Source organism: Miniopterus schreibersii, assembly GCF_964146895.1.
Source record: "Miniopterus schreibersii genome assembly, chromosome: 12".
Taxonomy (NCBI): domain Eukaryota; kingdom Metazoa; phylum Chordata; class Mammalia; order Chiroptera; family Miniopteridae; genus Miniopterus; species Miniopterus schreibersii.
Window position 1 is genome coordinate 12,826,035 of NC_138112.1, and position 25,329 is coordinate 12,851,363.

The 25,329-nt window shown below is 37.3% G+C and overlaps 1 protein-coding gene across 1 annotated transcript in view; it reads left to right on the forward strand.

Moving 5' to 3' along the window:
- Nucleotides 1-25,329, forward strand: part of GUCY1A2 (guanylate cyclase 1 soluble subunit alpha 2) — a gene marked incomplete at its 5' end in the record, with an annotated part of 250,131 nt that overhangs the window by 170,990 nt on the left and 53,812 nt on the right. The window contains one exon of the mRNA XM_081155011.1: nt 14,462-14,605. Coding sequence (XP_081011137.1) covers nt 14,462-14,605 — 144 coding nt within the window. The remainder of the gene's footprint in view (nt 1-14,461; nt 14,606-25,329) is intronic.

The window sequence follows — 25,329 nt, forward strand, 5'->3', positions numbered from 1 at the left end:
ACTGTTTCAGAACTAGGTTTGTGGTCAGTAACTACAGTTATACTGCCCAGTAATGGGAAAAGTTCTAAGACCACGTTACCCAAAGCCACCCCCTCCCCTCCCAGTGGCAAATAGTTCAGAGTTTTGAGAAGCTGCGTCGTAAAAGTTGGGACCTGTCCCACCTGCCATCCACCCTTTGTGTCAGAAAGCAGCTGGCACCTTCTCCGTGATTCTCCCGGTGGAGACCTAGAGCACCAGGAAGGGGGCAGAGGGACCAGGGATTGAAGTGCAGGCAATAGAGGTATAAGTTTAAAATAATGAAACTGAATAATGAGTCTTTTTTAAAAAAAAATCATCTTTCCCAGGCAACTCTGAAAAATGTTAGTGATAAAAATACTTTCCTGTGTTGACGTGGGGGAAGGGGGCATTCTGCTATCAGAACCCAAACTGGGTTTGAAAATGTTGGTGGAGTTAAACGCTGAGTGTGGGTTTCAGTCTTGGGTTGGGGAGAGGGGCTAGAAAGACAGGACGGAGCAGCCAGGGGGTGCAGAATTCAGTTAGGTCGGGGAATTCGATGTTAAAAATCTGAAAAGCAACAGCACAGCATTCATATCGGCAAGGGAAAGCAAGTATTCTAGCAAAGTCCGGGTGGGAAAGCAGAGTCCAGCAAAGCAAGAAGGGACAAAAATCCTGACTCACTCTGAGGGGACGCAAGACCTTGGGACTGGGCACGAGGGGACTAGGTTACTGGGAATGGAAACCAGGCCGTGTGCCCCGCAGCAGGTATGGAGACGGCATCAGGACAAACTTTGGTACAGAGCCCGAGGCTTTTCCCTGGCCAGGACCAGACGTAGAGCCAGAAGATGCCTGGGACCCCTCTCTAGAGTCAGAGGGAACCAAATAGGGCAACTTCATCAAAGGACATAAAGACATCCTTTGAGACTTTAAATGCAAAACAGGAATTAGACCCACAGGGATGCCAGAGTTAGGTTATTTCTATCCATTCTTGAGAATGAATGAAATATATCCCAGAACACTCTTGGCATTAATACAGTTTGGAAATTGCTAATTATCTTGAATTCTGAAAATCTTCTGACGACCAATGAAAACACTTTATTGACTTCATAAGCTCCAAACCTCCATAAATACTATACCAATAAAAAGGCATTAAGATCGTGTGCGTTTCCTTTAACTTACATGTGCAGGTTGTTCTGCTTTAGTTTCTTTCATCTATTTACTATAGATTCCTATTAACTATAACTCTTTGACTCCTTTGTGGGAAAAAAAGTCTGTGTGTTTTAAAAATAAATACAGACCGCAGAAGTAAGCAGGACAGATAGCCACGTTAGAAAGGCTTCTATAGAAGGTGCTCAGTAGCCACTTTTCCGTGGGCATGTTATGTCCCAGGGAAACTGAGACTCGGGCCAGGCCTTGGGATTGAGGTGCCTTGGGGCCGGCCCCCAGGCTTTGTGCCAACGTGCCGGCTGCTTGTAAGCGGGGAAAGGAGCTGTGCCAGACTGGAATCCCCATCTCTAATCTCCTTGGTCAGGGCTGAAAGCAGACGTTTGTCACAGCAACGTGCAAGGCTACAGAACTCTATGCCTCGAGAATTTTGACCTGTCTTGTCACTGGACAATATGGAGCCACTAAAGCCAGCTGTTCTGGGACCCTCATCCAGGCCTCAGAAAATAAAGTGGAATCTCAGGCATGTTGCTCCAGTGTGAACTGGGTTTTGCAAGAAAAAAAAGAAATGCTTTCTTTCCCCCTTGTTTGTCTTATGGTAAAAACTGTCTTTTAAATACTCAGGTACTTAGGTGATTCTTGGAATTTTATAAATATGTGTATCACATTTTACTCCATTTCCCAGCACTACATGCCAGGTCCATTTAGTAAAGAATGACTGTTTCATTTTTCCTCCCCAAGATTTACATAGCTTCTGCTTTTGAAATGAAAAGCTACTAAAGATTTATACTAGTTCTTTTTAGTGGATTTCATCAACATCAATGCCATTTACTTTTGCTGCTATTTTATTGGAAATGAAGTAGCAGTGTCTTCTAGTAAGTCTAGAAAAGAAGAATTTATGAAATAAAAAACCCAATTCATTTATTCACTCATTCAATAAGCATTTTTAAATCACTCACTTAATAACAGGGCATGACTCCCATAGAAGCCTATAAAATGTTATGGAAATTAGTATGTATTTTTAGCACAATTTTAATGAGTAGAAAAGAACTGATTTATATGCTGTAGGAGGTAAGGTGAAAGTCACAGATAAACATTCCGTTCCGATATCTTTTCTACTGGTGGGATTATATTGTCAATTTCAAAATGCCATAATGCCCTAAAAATTACCTGACAAAGGTTTTGCTTCATTTATATTTTTGCCTTGGGCAAGCGCTTAGGCTGGAGATAAGGGACAAACAAAGGGTGGGATGGATCCTTTACCCTGTCTCCCTCATTCCATCCTGCTAAGGCTGCTGAATCCCAGCGCTGACTCGCACACTACCAGGAGTTTTCATCTTTCCGCCCGTAACCACTTATTTAGCCTCTCTGCTTCAGTTCCACCATCTGTAAATGACTAAGTTTATCTACCGCGGAGCTATGTTTTATGAGCTTTTAAATGAAATGTGTGTAAAATGCTTATTACAATGCCTGGTCCAGGACAACAGATGTAAATGTTAGCTGTCATTTCTGAAATAGGTGTTTCTGGGTGTGCATGGTGAGTGGGTGTGCGCTTTGTATGCATATGCCTGTATGTACACGCGTTTGTATGTACATAAAGATGGTGTAGCTAGGGCTTCCTAGAAAAAGATAAAATGCTTATTTGTGTGGGTTCATTCTTTCAGGTTATTAGAATTACACTGTGTGCCAGAGAAGGACTGAAGGAAGGGTAGGGAGAGAGGTAGGGGTAGGGGGCGAGGGAGATAGCTCCCTGAAGTACATTATTGGTATTGTCCTTGCTGGGTCCTCATGGGTCCTCTTTCTTGAAGATGGGTCCATAATTCACCTTTGTGAGTCAGTGTTATCTAGAGAACCTGAGCTACAAGATGAAATTTATGAAGGTAACAGTATTTCTCTAAGTAATATTGACTTGTGCGATGTCTATGACCAACACTGCAAAACTGAACCTAAGATGTTTATTTTTTTATGTTTATTATGACATCCGGGGTTATTTTTCTCTATATTCAGAGAGCATTTTCTTTTACTCTTGTGACAAATTATGAAACAGTTAAAAGGCTAAAATAATTTGGATGGCCAAGCAGAAATCAGAATTGATAAAGCTGGTGCATTTATCAAGTGTTTCTGGGTTGCTGTTTTTGTCCCTGTTGATTTTTTATTTTCTAAAGTGTTAGCAGTCACTAAGAGACTGGTGTTTTTTATTTTTATCATACCTAGTGTTACGGGCTGAATGCTTGTGTCCCCTCCAAATTCATTTGTTGAGGCCCATCTCCCAGTGTGATGGTGTTTGGAGGTGGAGCCTTTGAGGATAATTGGGCTCAGATGAGATTATGAGAAACGGGGTGCCATGCTGGGACCAGTGTCCTGATAAAAAGAGGAAGAGACCAGAAGTCTTTCTCTATCGCATGAGGACACAGGTGGCCGTCTGCAAGCCAGGAAGGGAGCCCTCACCAGTGAGCCAAACCGAACCAGCCAGTGCCTTGATCTAGGATTTCTCAGCCTCCAAAACGGTCAGGAAGAAATTCCTGTTTTTAAGCCACCGATCTATGGTATTTTGTTATAGCAGCCTGAATGCAATAAGACACTGAGGAAATGTATATCAGTTCTGAAAACAGTCTGGAAATTTACAATGCAAATGTCTAGCGCGTTTTCTTAGTATATTAGGTCCATGCTGCTAGAATTTCCTATGCCTAATAAGTGTAAACGTAACCCCATGATGCAAATAAAATATTTTTCACTACCCTTATGCAGCTTATGTCTTTACAGAGAATGTCTCACTTTTGTGTATCCATAAACTGTAAAGAAATTCTGAGCTAAACTGTTTGTGACTAACACCTTTTCAGAATAGTGAGAAGCTAGGTTTTAGTTTGTGTGCATTTTGCAATGATAAGTTTTACTACCTAGTTAATTACTTACTCCAATATGTTTATTTTAAAAATCCACTTTAAAATATCGACTTTTCTTCATAAAGAATTATTGTCATTAAATAATCATTTAATTTACCCTGAGGTCGCTTAGCAGAGGATTTCTGGCAAGCTTCGGAATGTGAATATGTCAGTTATATTCTGATTAAGCTTTATACTGCCTGGGTATTGTATGAGTTTACCAAAATAGAAATTGATCTAGACAAGAGACTTCTCACTTATCTGATAGGATGACCTCAATGCAATCTGCAAATCTTATTGAATTTTATAGTTTCTATTAACTTTTTCACCAACCCTTTTTTTTTTTTAATTCTCACCTGAGGATAATTTTTCCATTGATTTTTAGAAAGAGTGGAAGGGAGGGAGGGAGAGAGAAACATCGATTGGTTGCCTCCTTCACACACTCTCACCAGGGCGGGGGATTTAACCTGCAACCCAGGTTACGTGCCCTTCACCAGGAATCATCACACCCGTGACCCTTCTGTGTGTGAGCAATGCTCTAACCACAGAGCCACACCAGCCAGGGCTCACCAAACTTTTAATTAATGCCCTTCTGTAGGAGAAATGCTGTACGTAATCCTCTCTCTTTTTACCAATTAGCAAGTGATTTAAAGGGTGCAGATTCCTTACAGAAAAATGGAACTAAAGGAATGGAATTCACATTTATTCAATACAAACTGTGTTCCAGACACAGTGATAGATGTCTTAATTATGATATTTACTTTCTTTCCAGGAGAGCCTGTGGGATGGGTGCTATTATGTCCTTTGTGTCCTTTTTGAAGATGGGCTTAGTAAGTGGGAGAGATGTTATTGGAATTTAGTTCTGACTCAACTAAAAGCTCATGTTATAGAAAACAATAGTGGAAACCACTTATGAATCAGATAACTAGTGTTCCCAATTAGTTAGAGGCAGAACTAGGACCAAAGATCGTTCTAACATTTATGCATGTATATTTCATACATCGGTATCCTGTATCCAGTAACTTTGACAATCACCAGGCAAACTTTATACCTTTCAAATGATAACAAGTGTGTCACAGGATTGTTCAGAGGGTGAAAAGAGCTAATAGCAAAATAACAAGAGGCCTTTGACATAATAATTGGAGGATGAGTTTGAATTTTTAAATTGCAATTTGAATTTCAGCCTAGAGTTAGGGATATAACTAGTCCCCTTTTTAAAGGCATTTAGCAGATCTACACTACTTTTAAATATGTGTGCACTTCATAAAGATTTGTCCTCTTTGGCTCTAGGAGACTGAAGAGGATATTTATGCAGAAGTTAGTAATTTCAGCCCAGTGGAAGATCATTATGAAAGTCATTGTCCCAACAATGAAATAGATTGACTGCAGCTGTATGCTCTGGTCAGTGGAGTGATTCAAACACAAGCTTACAGTCTTTTGATTGGACTGACAGGAGAAATTCTCAGAAAGTCATTTCACTCTGTGAGATTCTAAGATCTAAATAAATGTCAGAGCTCCATGTAGTTGGCTAGGAAAATGTTCCCAGAGCTCAAATCAACCCTGCTGACTCCCTATTAATAGGTTATTTGTGCATGGTAAATTTGAAATGATTTGAGGAGATATTTATCTTTGTGAACATTTTTTAAAGTGGGAAAACTGATCATTTAACTTTATCTTAAATTCAAGTATTTGGTTGTGAATGTTTATACATTTTCATGAATTTTTCAAGCTTTGAAATTGTTAACATGGCTTTGAATAAATTGGAAAACTGTTAAGAAATCACTGAAGCAAAATCCCTGTTAAACTGCTGATCCAGGTGCATGTATGTGTGTGTGTGTGTGTGTGTGTGTGTGTGTGTGTGTGCGTGCGCCTATGTGTTGGATTCTATGAAAGCTACTTATTAAAATGATTCTGTTCTTAAGATAATCCAAAGCAACATTTTAAAATTTATTCCTTTGATACTCAAAGTTTAATACTGTATAGAATTTTTTCCTGTTGTCATAAAAAGAAAACCGTGTGCCTCTCTCTTTTCCACTTATTACTAGTGTCACTGTCTTATAAACAATACGGCCCATTTCAGCCCTCTGATTAAAGAAGGTCCTTTGACCATTAGGAAGAGGCCAGATGAGCACTGTTGCAGTTGCTATGAGAGTGCAATCAATGACAGGAAGCGTAGGGGGGAGGGTATTAGGTATTAAGCCTGAAAAGCGAATTTTAACTCTTTTTTACTTAAGTGACATATCTGTGCCCAGCTTCTACTTCTATAAAATGGGAACAGTGGTATTGGTCTCACATTTTTGTAGCAGGTGGCACATCCGGAGTCATTCATATGAAAGAAGACCAAGGCTAGAGAGAGTGTCTTGGGGAATTTACTATGAAGGGAGGGAAGGAGATTGTCTTAGTCCATTCAGGCTGCTGTACCAAAAAGGCCATAGAGCAGGTGGTTTATAAACAACAGAAACTTATTTATCATAGTTCTGGAGGCTGGGAAGCCCAAGGTCAAGGTGTTGGTACATTGACTGTGTAGTGAAGGCTCACTTCCTTCTTCATAGATGGCTGTCCTCTTGCTGTGTCCTCATGTGATAGAAGGGACAAATTGCTTTCTGGGATCTCTTTTAGAAGCACTCATCTCATTCATGAGAGTGGAGCCCTTCCAAAGGTCCCTAATCACCTCCCAAATGTCCTACAATCAAATATCATGTTGGGGATTTGGTTTCAACATATGAATTTGGGGGGGGGGACACAAACATTTACTCAATAGTAGGGGCTAATATTTCTTGAGTGCCTAATATATTCCAGGTACCATGCTAAATTCTTTATATATGTTTATTGATTCATTTTATATTCAACAAATAATTACTGATTATCACCTGTGTTCTAACCACTAAACTAGGTGTAGGGGCAAAATGGTAAATAAGACAGGTATGGCTCACATTCTTAGGTGATTATAATTGAGCATTGGGGATAGACATTAAATAATACATAATGATTAATTAAAATTATAATTATTACTAGAGAGTTATAAAATTATCTTCTTTAATCTTTTCAGCAACTTTGTAAAACATATATTGTCTCCCTTTCACAGAAGAAGAAACTGAGACTTAAAAAGGTTAAACAGCTTGTTTGAGGTCGCAAAGCTGATAGGTGGTGGGTTTAGCATTGCTCAGGCTTTTTCCATTCCAGAGGCCACTCTGGGAGGTCTCTCAACTACATGATCTTAAGAAGGTCCCCCACTTGACTAACCACTTTCACCCATTCATACCTTAAAGAAATGCTTCTTGATCATATCAACTAATTAGGTAGACATGACACTCGTCTTCATGGAATTCACAGTGTAATGAGAAACACAAAAATATGTAATCATAAACCACAATAAGAAAGACTAAGAAAAATTATATGGCATTATGAGAGTATAATATAGGTATCTGATTTAGTCTAGGAGTTCATGAAGACACCCTGGAGGAGGTGACTTTTAAATTGAGATCTGAAGGATAAGTAGGAGTTAACCAGATAGAAGTGAGCTCAAGATATACAAACGCTTGAATCAGAAAGGAATGTGATGAACAACTAGAAACATAGAACAACTAGAACAATAGTTAAGATCAGTGTAGTGAAACTGAAGATGTGAAGATTAGCAGAAGATAAAAGATACAGAAGTAGGTAGGAACTAGAACCAAAAGATGTTTTAGCCATTTCAAGGATTTTGGTCTTAATCATAGGAATGATCCAGCAATTGTGAAATCATTAAAGATTTTTGAATGGCAGCGTGACACAAGTAGATTTGCTTTATAAAAATCAATTTCACAGTAGTATGGGGTATAGATTTGGGAGGTTAGTAGACCAAAGTAGAACATAAAGATATCCTTGCCGTAATTCAAATACGTACCTTATCTGGGCTGACAAGGTATGTGGAAGAGGCTTGAGTCACTGTTGGAATCCTGAAGGAAGCGGTCCATCTTGTCTACTTAGTGGAAATCCTTCCATTCCATTGTTTATGCGAATCACCTGATCCCTGGAATATGTTCCTGTTTTGGCATTATGTAGGCTTGACCTGAGGTGATAGAATAGACATAATTTGGAGTCATTTAACAATTACTTTGATCTTGGAAGATAATTTATACATTATCTATATTGACCTCACATCTTGATAGAGATGTTTATAATGCAATTTGACTCACTTATAATTCTCTAAGTGTCTACTATACTAGCCCTGTGGTAGCTCCTGTGGGACTTACAAAAGATAACTAAGCTATTGTCCTTGCCTTCAAAGTTAAATGACTTAGCCATCTAGACAGGATGATAGTAAAGTATGAACACAAATTACTGCAGTACACAAGATGTAGAAGCCAAGTTTTATTGGCAATTCTAAAAGAAGCAAAGATGATATACTATTGAAGGATTGGGGATACTCTCAGAAAAGATATTGCTTGAAAGATGGATGTTGAAATGTGACAAATTTGGCTCATGGAAGAGGGGTTAAGGAAAGTTTGTTTCTAAACTATACTTAATCTAGATAAAAGAAAGTAATTCCATAGATATCTGAAGCTAGTAAGATTTATGGAGGTTAGACTATGTTTCTTTAAAAAATGCATTTTTAATAAAATATTTCCACTTGATTTACTAATTAGGCTGTACTATCTACTTTAAGAAAAAGAAAAAAAAAACCTTTATTTTTTTCTAAAGCAGTTTTAGGTTTATAATAAAATAGAGAGAAAGGTACAGAGATTTCCCATATACCTTCTGCCCCCATAGTCTTCCGAATTATCAACATCACTCACCAGAATGTTATATTTTTACCAAGGAAGAACCTACAATGACCCATCATAACACCCAAAGTTCATAGTTTACCTTGGGGCTCATTCTCATATTTCAGTCTATGGGTTTGGGCAAATGTATAATGACATATATCCATCATTGTAATATCATACAGAGTATTTTCATTGCCCTAAACGTAATCTGTGCTCCACCTGTTCATTCCATCCCCTCAATCACAGGCAACCATTGGTCTCTTTACTGTCTCCACAGTGTTACTTTCCCCAGAATTTCATATAGCTGAGATCATACAGTAGGTAGCCTTTTCAGGTTTGCTTCTTTCACTTAGTAATATGCCTTTAAGTCTCCCATGTCTTGTCATGACTTGATAGCTCATTTCTTTTTAGTGCCAAATAATACTTCATACCTGGATGTACCACAATTTTATTTATCCATTCATCTACTGAAGGACATCTTGGTTGCTTCAGATTTTGGCAGTTTTATATAAAGTTGCTATAAACATCTGTGTGTAGGTTTTTGTGTGAACATAAGTTTTCAGCTCCTTTAGGTAAACATCAAGGAGCACAATTACTGGATCATATGGGAAGGCTGTGCTTAGTTGTGTAAGAAACCACCAAAATGTCTTCCAAATAGGCTGTACCTTTTTGCATTTCCAGAAGCAATGAGTGAGAGTTCCTGTAGCTTCACATCATCAACATTCGGTGTTGTCAATGTTCTGGATTTTGGGCATTTTAATAGATGTGCAATAGTATCTCAGTGTTGTTTTAATTTGCGTTTCCCTGATGACATATGATGTGAAGATCTTTTCATATGAATTTTTCCCATCTATATATCTTCTTCCATGAGGTATCTGTTAAGGTTTTTGTACCACTTTTAAAAAATCAGGTGTTTTTTTATTGTTGAATTTTAAGAGTTCTTTAAATATTTTGTATAACGGTCCTTTATCAGATGTGTCTTTTGCAAATATTTTTTCCCAGTCTGTGGCTTGTCTTCACTTTCTCTTGATATTGTCTTTCACAGTACAAAGTTTTAAATTTTAATAAAGTTTAGTTTATTGGATTTTTCTTTTATAGATTGTGTCTTTGTTATTGTTTCTAAAAAAGTATCACAATACCCAAGGTAATCTAGGTTTTCTTTTATGTTATCTTCCAGGAGTTTTATAGCTTTCCATTTTTCATTTAGGCCTGTTATGCATTTTGAATTACTTTTTGTGAAGGGTATAAGGTCTGTGTCTAGATTCTTTTTCTTCTTTTTTTTTTTTTTGCATGTGGATGTCCAGTTGTTCCATCATCATTTGTTGAAAAGACTATCTTTGTTGCATGTGCCGCCTTTCCACCTTTTTAACAGATCAGTTGACTAGATTATGGGGGTCTATTTCTAGGATCTCTGTTCTGTTCCACTGATCTATTCTCTTATTCTTCCGCTGAGACCACACCGTCTTGATAACTGTAGCTCTATTGTAAATCTTGAAACTGTTCACTGTTGTGAAAATAACTAACATTATTTAGAACTCATTATATGTTTACTGAAAATTATAACAGGCATTCACCATACTCTGGGAAAATGTTTAAAGTTCTGGTAAATTGGGAATCTCTGGAAATTTTTTCTTAAATATAATAGTAATTATTTTTATAAAGAGTGAATGGATGCATTTCATGTAGAGCAGTAACTTTGAATATAAATACAGAGGTGAGAGGCACAGAAAGTTTGCAAAGAACATTGAATTACTCGTTTTGATTGGGGCATGGACTAATTTAAAGTGATAGTGGTGGATAAAAGTGGAATTTGGAGTCGTTTTATTGAAGATCTTAGAAGATACTTTACTTGCAGCAGAAAGAACTTTTCAGTTACCTAACTTGAGAGTTTAGAAAGAAATTTTGACTGGGTATTTTAACATATTTTTCTTTGCTAATCTGCCTCAGTATTCAATAGTCTCCATGATAAACAACCTGGAGCCTGGCAACAGTCTTTTCTACACGATTGAGAGTCCTAGGCAGGAACTGGAATTTACTTTGATAGATCTATGAGAGTTTTATCAGGATTAGAGCTTTCTTTGATAGGCAGTCATTTGGATTCTATTTTCCCTCATTTGGGAATAGTTCCCAGGCCAAATCACTGTTCTATTTATATCCATGACCTCGTTTTCGATGCACTATAGAGACTTCCTTAAAAGAAGTAGTATTTGGGTCAGAAACATCAACCAAAGTGAGTGTAATTAGATAGATTTTTTTTTTAAAGAATGAAGAGATTTTCTGAAGCTTTGTTAGTAAATTTTTAGTTAAAGTTGTTTCCATTTGAATTGTTCATCCTTGATGCACAATTCACTTGGATATATTTAATTAAACTCAACAAAATGTCTTTGGATCCTTGGATACTTACTGTGCTAGGTGATTCTGTTGGGGGAGGGGGCTAGAAGTTGTAGTCTGAAGTTCCTACAACTAAGGACATGTCTGGAGAAGTTTATTGTCCCTATTGGTAGGGTGGAAGAGAAAGGAGTATGTGGGAATGGCTGGGGTTCAGGATAGAAGTACTTTTTTCTGGAAGCTCATTGGCTCGTACAAAAGGTGACTATCTGGATGAAGATTGTAATATTTTTAACTCACATCATATACCAGACGTCCTCAAACTTTGAGAACCACAGTGGAAGAGATCTCAGGCAATAGCCGATGTGGGGTCTGGCTAAAAAGGTGATGACAGACAAGTGTGCCTGTTCTCAATGGCAGTTGCAGGGATGAGGAATGTGATGGAAGTGGTGGGTGAAAGGCAGGTTGAGGGATAGGAATGCCAGAGAAGGAAATGTGGAGGGGGGGAGGTACAAGAGAAGATGATGGAGTGATGTCCATGGGGAGAGGAATAGAGGTTGTGAAACAAATAAAGTGTTAGAGGTGAAGGAGGTGGTAAGGCTGTGGCCACTGAGTGTGATCTCTTCTACGACTTTCTTCAGTCTGGACTTTAGAGACAGTGAATGCTCAGGCTCTCGGGGCCTTCCTCCAGCTGGGGCTCAAGTTTGGGTGAATGCAGTGGCCCTTGAGTGAGGATATAAGATTCATCAATCAAAATATAGCCGCTTTCTGGGACACCACCTTTTGGAATAACCCCTCCTCACAGCCATGCTTGAGGGCTACAATGCAGATTTCCCGAGGTTCATATCAATTAGGAGTGAAAGAGTTCAGATATCTCAGGACAGGCTGCAAGTTCAAGGTCTGCTTTTAGAGAAACTCCTACTGCAGAAAGAAGTCAATCATTAAAGAATATAGGGTCAGATCTTCTGGACAAGTGGTATTTCTTTCCATTCTAAAGATATGACCAGGTGACCGAGTGCTCTGTGAGATGCTGGGTGATAAATGAAGACATTTGTCATCTTTAGGCTTCATCCGTGCGCCTATTTCTTACTCCAACATCTCTCCTGTCTCCTCCCTCTCTCCCTCCATCCCTGTCCCTCTCTTTTTGTTTCTAAAGACACTAGAAGGCAAAAACAGAAAGCAAAACAATTAGAAAATCAGACTTTCTAATGTGCTTTCACTCTTGATAAAATCCAGAGGGAGCGAGAGAGGTTATCCAGTAAAGTAGACTGACAAAGTTTTCTGACCCTCTGCTCTTACACCCCTCCTTAAGTTCTTTTTCACAAATCCTAGAAAGTTCAAAGGAGGACAGCCCAGGACTGTAGGACTGAAGGACTGAGGTGGCATGAGCCTCATGGGACAGGGGTTATTAATTGTCCTATTGTGTGCAGTGTTCTTTTAGGCTGATTCTGGCTCCAATACCACAATCTCCCTCCCAGACAACAAACACACTCCTCCCTCCCCCCTGTGCCCACAAACCTCAGAGATATTTCTTGAACATCAGCTGGAGGGAAAAGAGAAGAATGTTATGGGAATGAGATTCTATTAGGTGCTAAAATGAATTCATTTACATGATTAATCTAAAGCTAAAAGTAAAAGGGTGGATGCATAGGTCTAAGAAGTTAATTGACACCACCTTTATTTCTGAAATGAGAGGATTTTGACAATAAAGCGTTAAAAAGAAGATATATTGAGATAGGTAAGTTCTTTAAAATTTGATAAAAGCAGCTGTAATAATAACTTGAGACAACATTTGTACATAATATTTTCAGTACTTAAACCTCCCCTTCTGTGTTCAAAAAAGAATATAAAGTTTTTCAGACATTTGCATAGGCTCTCTTTTCCATCTCCATGCCTAGTTTAGCTTTTATTCTTATGTAATGTTATTTAAGAGCAGGTTGGAGATGCTGAAAATAAATGAAATGCACTATTTTAGATGGAAGGAATTCAAAACGTAGTCAACTGTTTGGACAGCATTTTTGCAGTATGTTTACAACGTCCATTTGTTCTACTTTGGTTTAACTCAAGGAAACATCCTCAAGAGCAACTGTAATTGACATATAATGCTTCTACTTTCACAGCCCCCCATGAGGCAAAGTCAACCAATCATTTTGAATGGAAGCCACTAAGATTTTCACATATACTTGATTCTGCTGAGCATGCATAGACCCAACGTCGATGCTTTTTTAGAGAAAAGAACGGAGCTTTAATGGAAAGCTGCGTCACTCAGGTGGTAGCATTTCTGCTAAGATTTTCAGGTTAAGATGCTGCATATGTCTGCAAGGAAAGGAAAACATCACACAAGATATATTGCCTGCCCTTTACAGACACCTGGGTATATGAAAAATTTTAAACTATTCCCCATTCATTCATTACTCACTAGTGCTAGTCACCAAATATTTCTGGCTCTTCTATGGGCACAGGTTGGCTGCATTTTCCCACCCCCTTTATGTTAAGCACAGCCATGTGACTCGCTTCGGGGAATAAATCTTGAGAAGAAGCTGTGTATGTCCCATCTGGGCAGAGCTTTAGGAGCTAGCGTATAATTTGTCGGACCTCTTTTCCTCTGTCATGACAACCAGCTGCCGGTGAGGAGGTTCTATGATCCGTGTTCCTTGAGTGTAGAGACACGGCACAGTGTTTCTCCCCTCAGACCCAATCCTTTAACCCACATGAATATGTAGCATGAATCAGAAATGAACCCTTGTCACTTTAGGGCATTCTGATGTGGAGGTTATATTGTTATCACAGCATAACCTAGCCTAGCATGGGGATTTCAGCCTGGGGTAAATATTTGAATAAAAGCAATGGCAGTTCAGAAATGGATGCTGACAATAGGATCAGAACAGGGTCAAAAAGACTCATAGCGGCTGCTAACTCCTTAATTATAGGATTATGGGTGAGCTTTTGCACATTAATTTCTCACCTCTCAAATGTAACCAGTATTGAAGGTTTGAGGAAGACGAGAGGGTGGCTTCGAAAAAGGTCACTATTTGGGAATTGTTCAGGTAAAAGTGCTAACAATTCTATTTTTGCGGAGGATAATTATTTCATATTCTAGATGTTCTCAATTTCAGTCGTCATCATGATGATAATGTTGATGAACAGCCCTGGAGTGAGATGTCAGTATTCAGCAGAGGCTGTTTGCAAACTCTGCTGTGATTACACTCAGTGGTCTAATTGCTTAATTTATCGTTGTTTTGCTGACATGTTTTTCAGCCACGTTTGTGATTGCAGATAACTAATCATTTCTATTCTGGCTCATTATCATATTTTTGCATTTAATTTGTCTGATTGCTGCAGGTGGAAACAATAGGTGACGCGTACTGTGTTGCTGCAGGACTCCACAGAAAAAGCCTCTGCCATGCTAAGCCCATTGCTCTCATGGCCCTGAAGATGATGGAACTTTCAGAAGAGGTACTGACGCCTGACGGAAGACCAATTCAGGTAGCTCTCTCAACAATATGATTTGGGTAGTAATGCATGTTTAACCAGAGGGGCAAGAAATTCCCTTCTGTATCCTACACACTGTAATTTAAAGATCTAGATAAGTCGGGAGCTCAAAGAAGGTGAGGAATAGCTAGAGATGACTCAGAACCAGGAATAGAACAAATGGAAAGTGGTCTAAAGTGGAAAAGGTGTGTGGAAGGCAAATTACTAGGGAGGAAAAAAACGGAGCTAAAGTATTAGACCAAGGGGAAGAACTTGCTTTCAGTGACCAGGTCATCAAATTGAAGCAAGAATGATGGTAAGAATGAGTCTGAGAAATAATCCAAAAAAAGAAAAACAGAGAAGAAAGAAAATGGAAGACTTGGGCAACTTCCTGTGGATAGTGTACAGGTATCTTCATCAAGCCTCAGGCCTCAGAGCTGCTTCTGCAGGGCTTAAATGTGACAGGGCTTAAATTTGGGAGCCCAATAACTGAGGCAACTTTAAAATTGGAAAATGTAACCTCTGGCGAGTTGTACTTTTTTTGGTACTGATGGCTCTGTAGTCTGGGAACTACCTCTCAGAATGGATTAAATGGTCATGTAGCTATAGCTTTGCCAAAACCCGGTGGATCACAGATGTGTTGTTACTAGGAATCCTCATAAACCAGAAGTCTTGCATGTGGAGAGGTAGCCTAGAATTGAAGGCAGCCCTTTTATAACAGCTCACTAACTATGAGTTAAAAATATTAGAGAAAATAAAGCCTCAACATGTGAGTACATTTCTAGTGCTGGCATTGTGGCAAATCAGACACCCTGAGTGTCCCTTCTGATTGAATTATTAAAATACAGGGTGTCCCAATAAGATGTATACACACTTTAACAGCTGATAGCTCAATTTTGAAAATGAAATGTATTTTAATAAACACCACCTTTATAATTATTCAAGGTGTGTATATACATTTTTTGGAACACCCTGTATTTTTAAAAAATGTTTTTTAAAGACTATTAAGCACAACACTGAAGTCATAGAAAAGAGAGAAATGTGCCAATCACATTGTGGGTACAGACTGAACAAAATTTAAGTGGTGAATTTAAAGTGAGTGCTCTATTATTAGCAGTGATAGTAGGAAACACTGTTTCCTCCTTGGTGGAAGACAACTTCAATCTCATTTTCAAAGAATTTCCGCAGATAATGTGCTCTGGAAAATCAGTGGCTGATATTTGAAACAAAACTAAACAAAATAAAACAAACAGACAAAAAACCCCCACATACACAGGAACACAAAGTACTAAAGCTAAGAGAGAGTAGAAATAGTAGATGAGAAAAACAGATGTAGAGTGTTGTCAGATATCAAAATTTTCAGACAGAATCAAAATGTCAATGTTTAATATAATTAAAGAAATAAAAGAGGAGCTTTAAATGTGAGGCAGAAATAGTAGGTTTGAAAAAGAACCAGAGAACTTGTAAGCTATCAACACAATACTTAAAAAAGAAAAAGAGCTCAGTGGATAATTTTAAAAGCAGATTAGACACAGCTGAAGCAAAAATTAGTACACTGAAAGTTAGAAATGAAGAAGTTACTCATATTAAGCTCAGAGAATTAAAAATGGGAAAATATGAATCAGGAAATATAAAATGTAAAATATGGAGGACTCATGGAGGAGAGAGTAAGAAGAGGTAATATATGTTCTATTGGAGCTCCAAATGGAGTCAAGAGAGGGAATGCAAAAAGGAAAATTTATGGGAACTATTAAAAGACATTCAATTCTCAGACACAGTAATACTAAAGAATTCTACAAAAGATAAATCTGAGAAAAAGGGGACTTGATAAATGACAAAGGTGACATTTATCAAAGGATAGGCTATTCAATAAATGGTTTGGGACAATTGGTTATCCATGTAGGAAAAAAAATTAAAATTGAATCCCTTATCTTGGCTGGCCTTGCTCAGTGGTTAGAACATTGGCTTGTGCACTGAATGGTCACAGGTTCCATTCTCGGTCAAAGGCATGTACTTGGGTTGCAGATTCAATCCCAGGCCCCAGTCAGGGTGAGTTAGGGAGGTGACCAATCAATGTGTCTCTCTCACATTGATGTTTCTTTCTCTCTTTCTCTGAAAATGAATGGAAAAAATATCCTCTAGTGAGGATTAAAAAAAAAAAAAATCCCCAGTTCATGCGCCTGCATATAAAGCAATTCCAGGTGGGTTAAATGTGAAAGATCACACTATAAAACTATAAATTTGTAATTAAGATTTAAAAATTTTTTTTTCTTATTTTTTTCTTTCCTTTTTTCCATCACCATTTATCTCCTCTACGCTATAATTAAGATTTCTTTTGACAGAATAGAGAACAATTTTTTTGCAAATAGTCATGTCAAAACTTCTCAAATTATAAAGGAAAATAGGTATACATTTTACTACATTAAAATTAAAACCCTCCTGTTTATCAGAGAACACCTACAGAGAATTTAAAAAACAACCACCACAAAGGAGAATTTTTTGTAACACACTTAACCAATAAAAGTAACTTTGGTTAACCTGATCAGTAATCATAATAATAAATATTGATAACACTATACTTTCTCACCTACCAGTTTGGCACAACTTTGCAGGTCTGACAGTGCCACCATTGGTTAGACTGTGGAGCAGCAGGAAACCTCACACACAGCTGGTGGGAGTGTAAGTGGTGTAATGTCCTTGGCATTAACTAGCAAAGTTGACTTTGTGCCTTTCCTACAACCCAGAAATCCCTCTCCTAGATGTTGGCCCAGGGAAGTATTTGTGCATGTGTAGCAGAAGTCACACACAAGATTAGTCACAGCAATGCTTTTCATAATATTCTCAAACTGGAAACAACTGAAATATCCACTTAATAGAATGGATAAACTGTGATTTATTTACAGTGGGATACCATACAGTTGGGAAAATAAATTACTTCAGCTCTTGACATTGATTGACATGGATGAATGTCAAATACATAATATTGATCAAGAAAAGCAAGTCATAGAAGAGAAATGCTTATAGTTTTATTGCATTTAATTAAATTTCAAAACTGGGAAAATTGAAAAAATATGCTAACTGAAAAAAAAAATGCCTGCATTGATGGAAAAAGTATAAAGGAAAGAAAGGGAATGATTAATGCAAAATCCAAGATGGTGCTTAACTCCAAGGGAAAGAAAGATGCTGGCAAGAGGGAGGAGGCAGTAGGGAAAGTAGACATAGGGGCTAGAGTGCAAAATTATTCATTTTATTACTGTTCTTCAGTGTGCACATATATGTTTATGCTTGATAATTTTAAAAAGTATACAGAGAAAGACTCCCACCAGTGGTGAAAATAGAAAATCATAGAGCATTACAAAAAAAATCTAGTTTAAGTCCCCTTAGGACATAATTATCTAGTTACTCAGGTATATGGATGACACTTCTGTCACGGTCAGGTAAAACAAACAAAGGAAGCTCTCTCAGATCTGCAGCAAACTGCAGATGTACACATTCCACATTGAATTTGCACCAGCTCTTAAATTTTCAGGACTATCAGCCGGGCAGTGTTATCATTTGGGATGTTTTTTCTATGTTGGATTTTCTTTTACAGGACATACAATGTTTGTATTGATTCATCATCATGAAAGCAAACTTAAATTACCAAACAGAACCAGGGAGTTGTGTTTTACAGTGTGCTCATCTATATTTTCATTTGTGGGATATAACATTAGCTCTGTCTTAGGAATTAGATAGTCTTATTAAATCAGAAGAGGAAATGTCCATAAAGATTTAATAAGAATGCAGAAAGACAATTCAAAATAATAAAACCACCTTAATACTTTTAGCTTCATTATTAATTTATATTATCTTATAGTTTGGGATTGGTTTGGGGCATATTAATTTAATTTTGAATTGGCTTCTAATGGTGCCATGGAAACATTTCTAAATTTATTGAAATAATCTTTCATTAAAAATGCTTGACGGTTACATTAGAATTGACGTGTGATCAGTTGATTATTTACTTCAAACTGTCCAAGTTTTTAAGCTATTTAAAATTTAAGCCATTTGATTTGCAAAACTTGCTCAAAAGAAAACTCCCCAAACCTCTCAAATTTTGAAAAATAAATTGATAATTTTTATATGCCTTATAAATTTTTGAGGCACTTGTCATAATGGGAAATAGGAAAGTGAATTATCAATTATAATTGCTTGCAAATGACTGGTAATGTCCTTGAATCATTAACTTTAAAATTGGGTTAATTTTTTAAATTAAAACAACAAACAGCATTTCACTTCAAGCCAATTATTTTTCTATAAGAAATCTCATGAAACTCAGAGGACAGTTCTAGATTGTATCTCCAAATAACACAAATACGACCATTTATTTATACAATAGATTCTGAAAATTCAGCTTAAAGTGGCTTTAAGTACGATTGCTTTTAAAAATAGTGATTAGTTTTTTTTTTATCAATATGATGTTAATTCTATTGGCTGAATATATGGAAATGTCAGCATTGTGTCTATTCCATTTATTTCCTCCTCTCTAGAGGAAATCAGATTTTCTTATATATTAAACAATAGACAATTGAAGAGAAGTACAATCAGATTAATATCCTCTCCTCTTTGTTTGAACGAGTTGTGTTGTGATTTCACTAGAAAATTATATAGCTTTATGTTGTTCATTTACTTGTGAACCTAATCTTATGCAAGTATTTTGAAGAGTTTTTTTATTGCTGAAAGACTAACTTTTATTAATAGTTTAAACACTCTGATTAAAATGACAAAACATTTATTACTGTTTGTACTTTTTTGTGTTAAAAAAATGGTAAGAAAAGGGAAGCTGGGTTGAAGACAGACTAGAGTATGTGATTAAACGTATAATAGAAAGACAGATAGCATTTTCATGATTTAAAGTTTTGGAGATCGAGTTAGTGTGTCCAGATATCTAAGTTTTACTTATGCATTTCAGTTTTTAAAAAGTATCTTCATTGAATTTCATTACATAAATCTACAAATGCAAATTTTCATTAGTTCAGAGAACAGTACATTTTACATAATGAGGCAATTATAGACAGTGTGAAATAGAGTTAAAAAAACATTGTATAATCATGTTGTAATACTAACGTGTTTAGTAATCTCAATTGCAAATCAGGAAAATGCTATGAATTTCTTCTTACTGCCTAGTTCAGAGGCAGGAATATTAATGTACAATACACATTCAATTCTAGCTCCTTAAGCTTCAAATAAGTTTTCCAGTGAGCTTACAGGATTTTTGAGATTATGAAATAAATATTTAAAATTAATTTAAAAATAGTTGTTGTTTACAAAGGAAACCTGATGTTATTTTAATATTTGAAGGGATTTTCTCTTTGCAAATATAGCAGTATTTAATTGACTTCATCCCAGCACAGTCCAAGACTGTATTTAGAAAAAAAGAAAAACTATTTGATGACTTGGATTAATTCTCTGTGATTTTTTGATAATTGTTTATTTGTAACATTCTAATTAGTACTTTTCATCCTGAAGTGTGTATACTTATTTGAAAGGTTCTGCCTCTAAGGCCTATATCTAAGGTGATAAACCTAAGTAGTCAGAGAGAACTGCATAGGCATTCTATGAACTCACTTTTAAGATACTGGGTCCAGTTATCCTTGCTTCTCATGTTTATCTAATAAATACATTTTAATTTACTTTTTAAAAAAATTTATTGATTGATTTCAGATAGAGAGAGAGAGGAAGGGAGAGAGAAAAACATCAATTTGTTGTTCCACTTATTCATGCACCATTGGTTGCTTCTTGTGTGTGCCCTGACCGGGTGTCAAACCCGCAACCTTGGTGTTTCGGGACAATGCTCTAACCATCTGAGCTACCCAGCCAGGGGCCATTTTAATTTACTTTTTTTTTTTAATTATCTTTATTGTTAAAGTATTACAGATGTCCCCCTCCTCGGGCCTTTACCGTACTATTATCTTTGTCCATGGGTTATGCATATATACATATAAGTAAATTTACTTTTCAACTCCTAGATAATTAACATAGTGGCACTTTTAGTAAGGCGTTATTTCATTGTAACAATAACATACAAAAACCCTATATAATATCACTGGTAAAATTTTTGACTAAATACATTTTCTAATAGAGCTATTTTAATAGTAAATCTGTTTGGCACTAGAAATATGTTTATGATTTTAAAAAATAATATGTTTAAAGTAATTTTTCACCGAGAGTTTACCAGTAGATAAGGTTACAACAGTGTTTTTGTATTTTGCTTGTTTAACTTTCAGAGCTTAAGTCTATATGCTCTCTTCAGATCTACCTTCTAACTCACTAATACGCCCCTCAATTACGAAAATCATCTGTTAAACCCATCTATTTAATACTTAATGCTGCTTACAGCAGTTTATAATTTTTTAAGTTTTCATTTATCTGACAAATTTTTATATTGTTTTTATTTCCTTAAATATATCAGCCATAGTGAATTTAAACGCTTTGCTTGATAAATCCATTCTCTGGAGCCCATGTGGTCTGTTACATAGTTTATTCCTTCACTTAATTTGAGTCATGTTACTTGTGTTTTGTGTGCCTGATTATTTTATGTTTTGAGTGCTGGAGATTATGTATTAAAATTACAGAAATAATTTGAGACCTGGAATGAAGTTACCCTCGCGTAGGGAAATTTGACCTGTGCTCCTGGTTGGGAGTTGCTAAGAGCTCTAGCGATCAACCCCGGGTTTCAGTCTCTGGCGGGGGAAATTTACTTCTGAGGCACCTTATGTTGATGGTATTGACCTTCTACCGCGGTGTTGCCTGTCAGGGTCGCATCTCAGAGTCTGTAGGGTTTGCTGAGGCCTCCCCCTTGGCAATCCTTGGACTCTGGTGTTTGTCCCTAGGCCTGTGAGGCTGTCGTAAGCGCTGCTCATTTCCACACCCTCTCAGTCACTCTTGAAGTCAGGAGACACCCACAGTGGGAAAGCTCACACCTCCTCGGGCCCATCTTCCTTGTCCTGCTGCAATACTTTCTCATTGCTTTGTGAGCCCACCTGCAGAGGGTTGTTCAAATTATATAGTCAGCTCTGACTAGAAATGGCAGTTTAAAGTTATATATATATATGTGTGTGTGTGTGTGTGTGTGTATATATATATATTTTTTTTTAGAGAGAGAAACATTGATGTGAGAGAGATACATCAATTGGTTGCATCCCACCCACACCCCAACCAGGGCTGGGGATGGAGCCTACAACCGAGGTAGAGTGTCCTTGGCTGAAATCGAACCCAGCACCCTTCGGTCTGAGGGCCAACACTCTAACCACTGACTCCCAAATCGGCTAGGGCTAAAGTGATGTATATTTTTTACGTGTTTTATCTTACCAACAATGAGTCATTCTTACTAATCTACATTTATGCGTATTTTCAACCCAAGCCACAGATGAAATTATCTTTAAATGGAAAAGACAGAAACGTCTAACTGTATTTAAACTCGCCACTGCAGGAGGGCAGTACATCATTTCTGTGGAAGCCCGTGAAGGCCTGTCAGGCAGCCACCATTCCAAGTTCTTTCCATAGCATCACGGTTTCAAGTCTCGCAGTGAGTCTAGGAGAGAAGGGCGGCCGTTCACTCCCTTTTCTAGGTGAAGAAAATAAGACTAAATGCAAACAGCCTAATTGCTACACTCTACAGATATTAAACAAAAGCATGCTAAATAAGCTTTATAATGTCGAAGTTTCTCTATTGCTTTTAGTAATTAATTATCTAATAAGTTAGACTTTCATGGTGTTAGTCTTCAAGAATATTTAAATTTATATTAGATGTTCTCTTTAAGAGAATGGAAGTAAGTAATCTATTTTAGGAATATTCCACCCAAAATGATTAATTTTTTAGAATTAGAAATAGGTTCAGTTATGTGAGTGGGAGGGGAATGGGTTTTATCCCATGACTCTTTTGACAATTAAGATCACCAACCAGCTTGAGTTGGGGGCATCTGTTACCCATTGCTTTTCCTGTTTATTTCTCCTTTTTGTTTTTTATTGTGGATTGTAATGCAGAAGCTACATATTTTTAAATGATATATTATTTTTCCCCATAAGGCAATCTTTGAATTGAAAGATTGTGTCTTATATTACAGTTCATTGTTTTTATGTATTGAGTAGAATGTTTGTTTTAATAATAGAATCACTCTTCTGGCGTGGTGCTACATGCGGAGCTTTGATACACAGAGAACCCTTAATGCCTTACCATCCTCCTAAAAGATTTCAGCATAATGATGTAACGCACAACAGTATACATGTCCTGTGTATGTCAGTGAGAAAGGACCCCATTGCTAATTTAGTTTAGCTTTCATCTTTTATCATGACCAATTCTAATATAGTCTCAAATTTTTAATCATACTTTCGGCCTATCAAAAAGTAGTGTATCAGACACACATTTGAAAAAGCACTGGCCTTGCTGAAAAGTTTTGTTATATTTGTCACACACATTTTCCAAGCAGTTCTTTGTGAAGGTATTTGCATATTTTTGCTACATGAAAAAAATAGTAATAATACATTAATGAAAGGAAAAATGAAACCAGGCAGTGAGGGAGGAAAAGCGAAATTGATTTGCATGAAGCTGTGCGTGTAAGATACAAAATTGCTCCGTTTGATTTTATGCAGCCATCTTCACACTTCCACATTTTTGGAAGAGAAATGCATTTTTTAGTGGAGACGTGGTTTAAACATTTTATGAAGTTTCTCTGTTAAATAATATCTTTATGGGGTAAATACCCCTAAAGAGGTTATAATCTATTTCATTTATTTTAGTCGCCTCCAGAGAATGTCCCCCTAACCGCCAGGAGTATTTGTACAATGTCCTAAAGGCTACCAATTATATTAGGAAGGCATTCCTTTTGATGCGATTTGTCGTGGTGTGCTTTAGAAGTGAAGCCTCCGAGACCTTAGGGAGCTCATGCTTTTATTTATCTGAATTTTATGTAAAGAATAAGAATCTCGCCCAGTCAGGAGTGGCTCAGCGGTTGAGCATTGACCTAGGGTCCAAGTGATCAGGGTTTGATTCCCGGTCAGGGCACATGCCCGGGTTGCGGGCTCGATCCCCAGTCGGGGGCGTGCGGGAGGCAGCCGATCAATGACTCTCTCATCATTGATGTTTCAATCTCTCTCTCCCCCTCTCCTTTCTTCTCTCTGAAATCAATAAAGATATATTTTTTAAAAAGAAAAAGAATAAGAATCTCGCCCTGGCCAGTTTTGCTCAGTGGTTAGAGCATCGGCCTGCAGACTGAAGGGTCCCGGGTTCGATTCCAGCCAAGTGCATGTACCTTGGTTGCAGGCTCAGCCCCGGTCCAAGCATGAACGGGAGGCAACCACTTCACATCGATGTTCCTCTCGCTCCCTCCCTTCCACTCTCTCTGAAAAGCAATGGAAAAAATATCCTTGAGTGAAGATTAAAAAAACAAAAAGAGGAATCTCTGCCTTGGCAACTCTCACTTGTAAAGAGACTTTAAGATATGATTTCTCCAACCCATTTTTGGGATAGGTTAGCCCATGATCTTTTGGAATAAGGCCCTTTTTCTGGCATTATCGAACAAGAGAGCTTTTATCTTTTACTGCCAGTTTAACTTAATCTCTTTTAAGGCTAACAGTTATATGCACGTATATTAACATTAGCGGCTTGAATCGGACACCACCAAACACCAATGCAAAACTAGCAAGATAGGTTAATTCCTAAGACAGTAATGTGCTATCTGCGTGCTAACCGCACTGGTAGGCTTTATGTCTTTGGTTATTCTGTCTCCAAATCTCATATCGAATTTTTTAAAATTATTTCAAAGTAACTTTATTAGTTTTCTGAAATTACAAAAAGTAAAATGACCCCTGAAAGTTAGCACACAGAAGATAGTCAACCAGCCATTACCACGGCGTGCATTTTGTTGTGTATTGTTAAAAGGCGCTTTTTTCTCTCTGACTGTGCACACGCCTAGAAACGGAAAAGCAGATTCTTTTAAAAATTAAATGGACTTCATTCAGTGAAGTAAAGTTATGAGACACTGTGTTCCAAATATAGACATGCGTCCTAAATATACAGGAGAGACTGGGTAAGCCTTAGGAAGCATTTTTCATTGTTATTAATTCACTTTGATTTTGCATTTTACTGTCCCTACAAATGAATTTTTGAGTCATTGAAAGGCAACTCTTTAACCAGCTGAGTTGCAAATCTGGTGTGAACAATTCAGTGTCACAAGTGCTTTGTGCTGATGTCATGTCAGGCATACGGTAATTGTCTGGGTCACTGCTATAATATTCCTTATTTGGAATGTGGTTTCCTAGCAACTCCTGCTTTTTCTTAATGGCTGGATTGATTTCTGCACATTTGTAATGCTTCCTACTGTATCAGAAACTGTCACCTTGTGTGCCAATGTTACAAAACCAAATTTACATGTAGATTCAACTCTAGGAAATTATTCTGCTTTATCACTTGCCCTTACTGTGTTCGTCCAAAGGTTAAACCAACCATAAAAATAGAAATTTAGTAAAACCTCATTAATTCAGACCTCATTCTTTGGGGAAATATGATAATTTTGACAGCAATGTCTGAAATACATGCATATAATTCCTAGTGGGAGACCTGTTGAAATTGAAGAAACAGAGTTATTTTGATGGTCAAATGAAATGACCATGTAATCAGCAGGTTGGTAGGAACATAGGCCCAGACTGTGCACTGAATGTTCCATAGGATGAAACGCTTTTACTCTGAAGGCAGTTTGTTG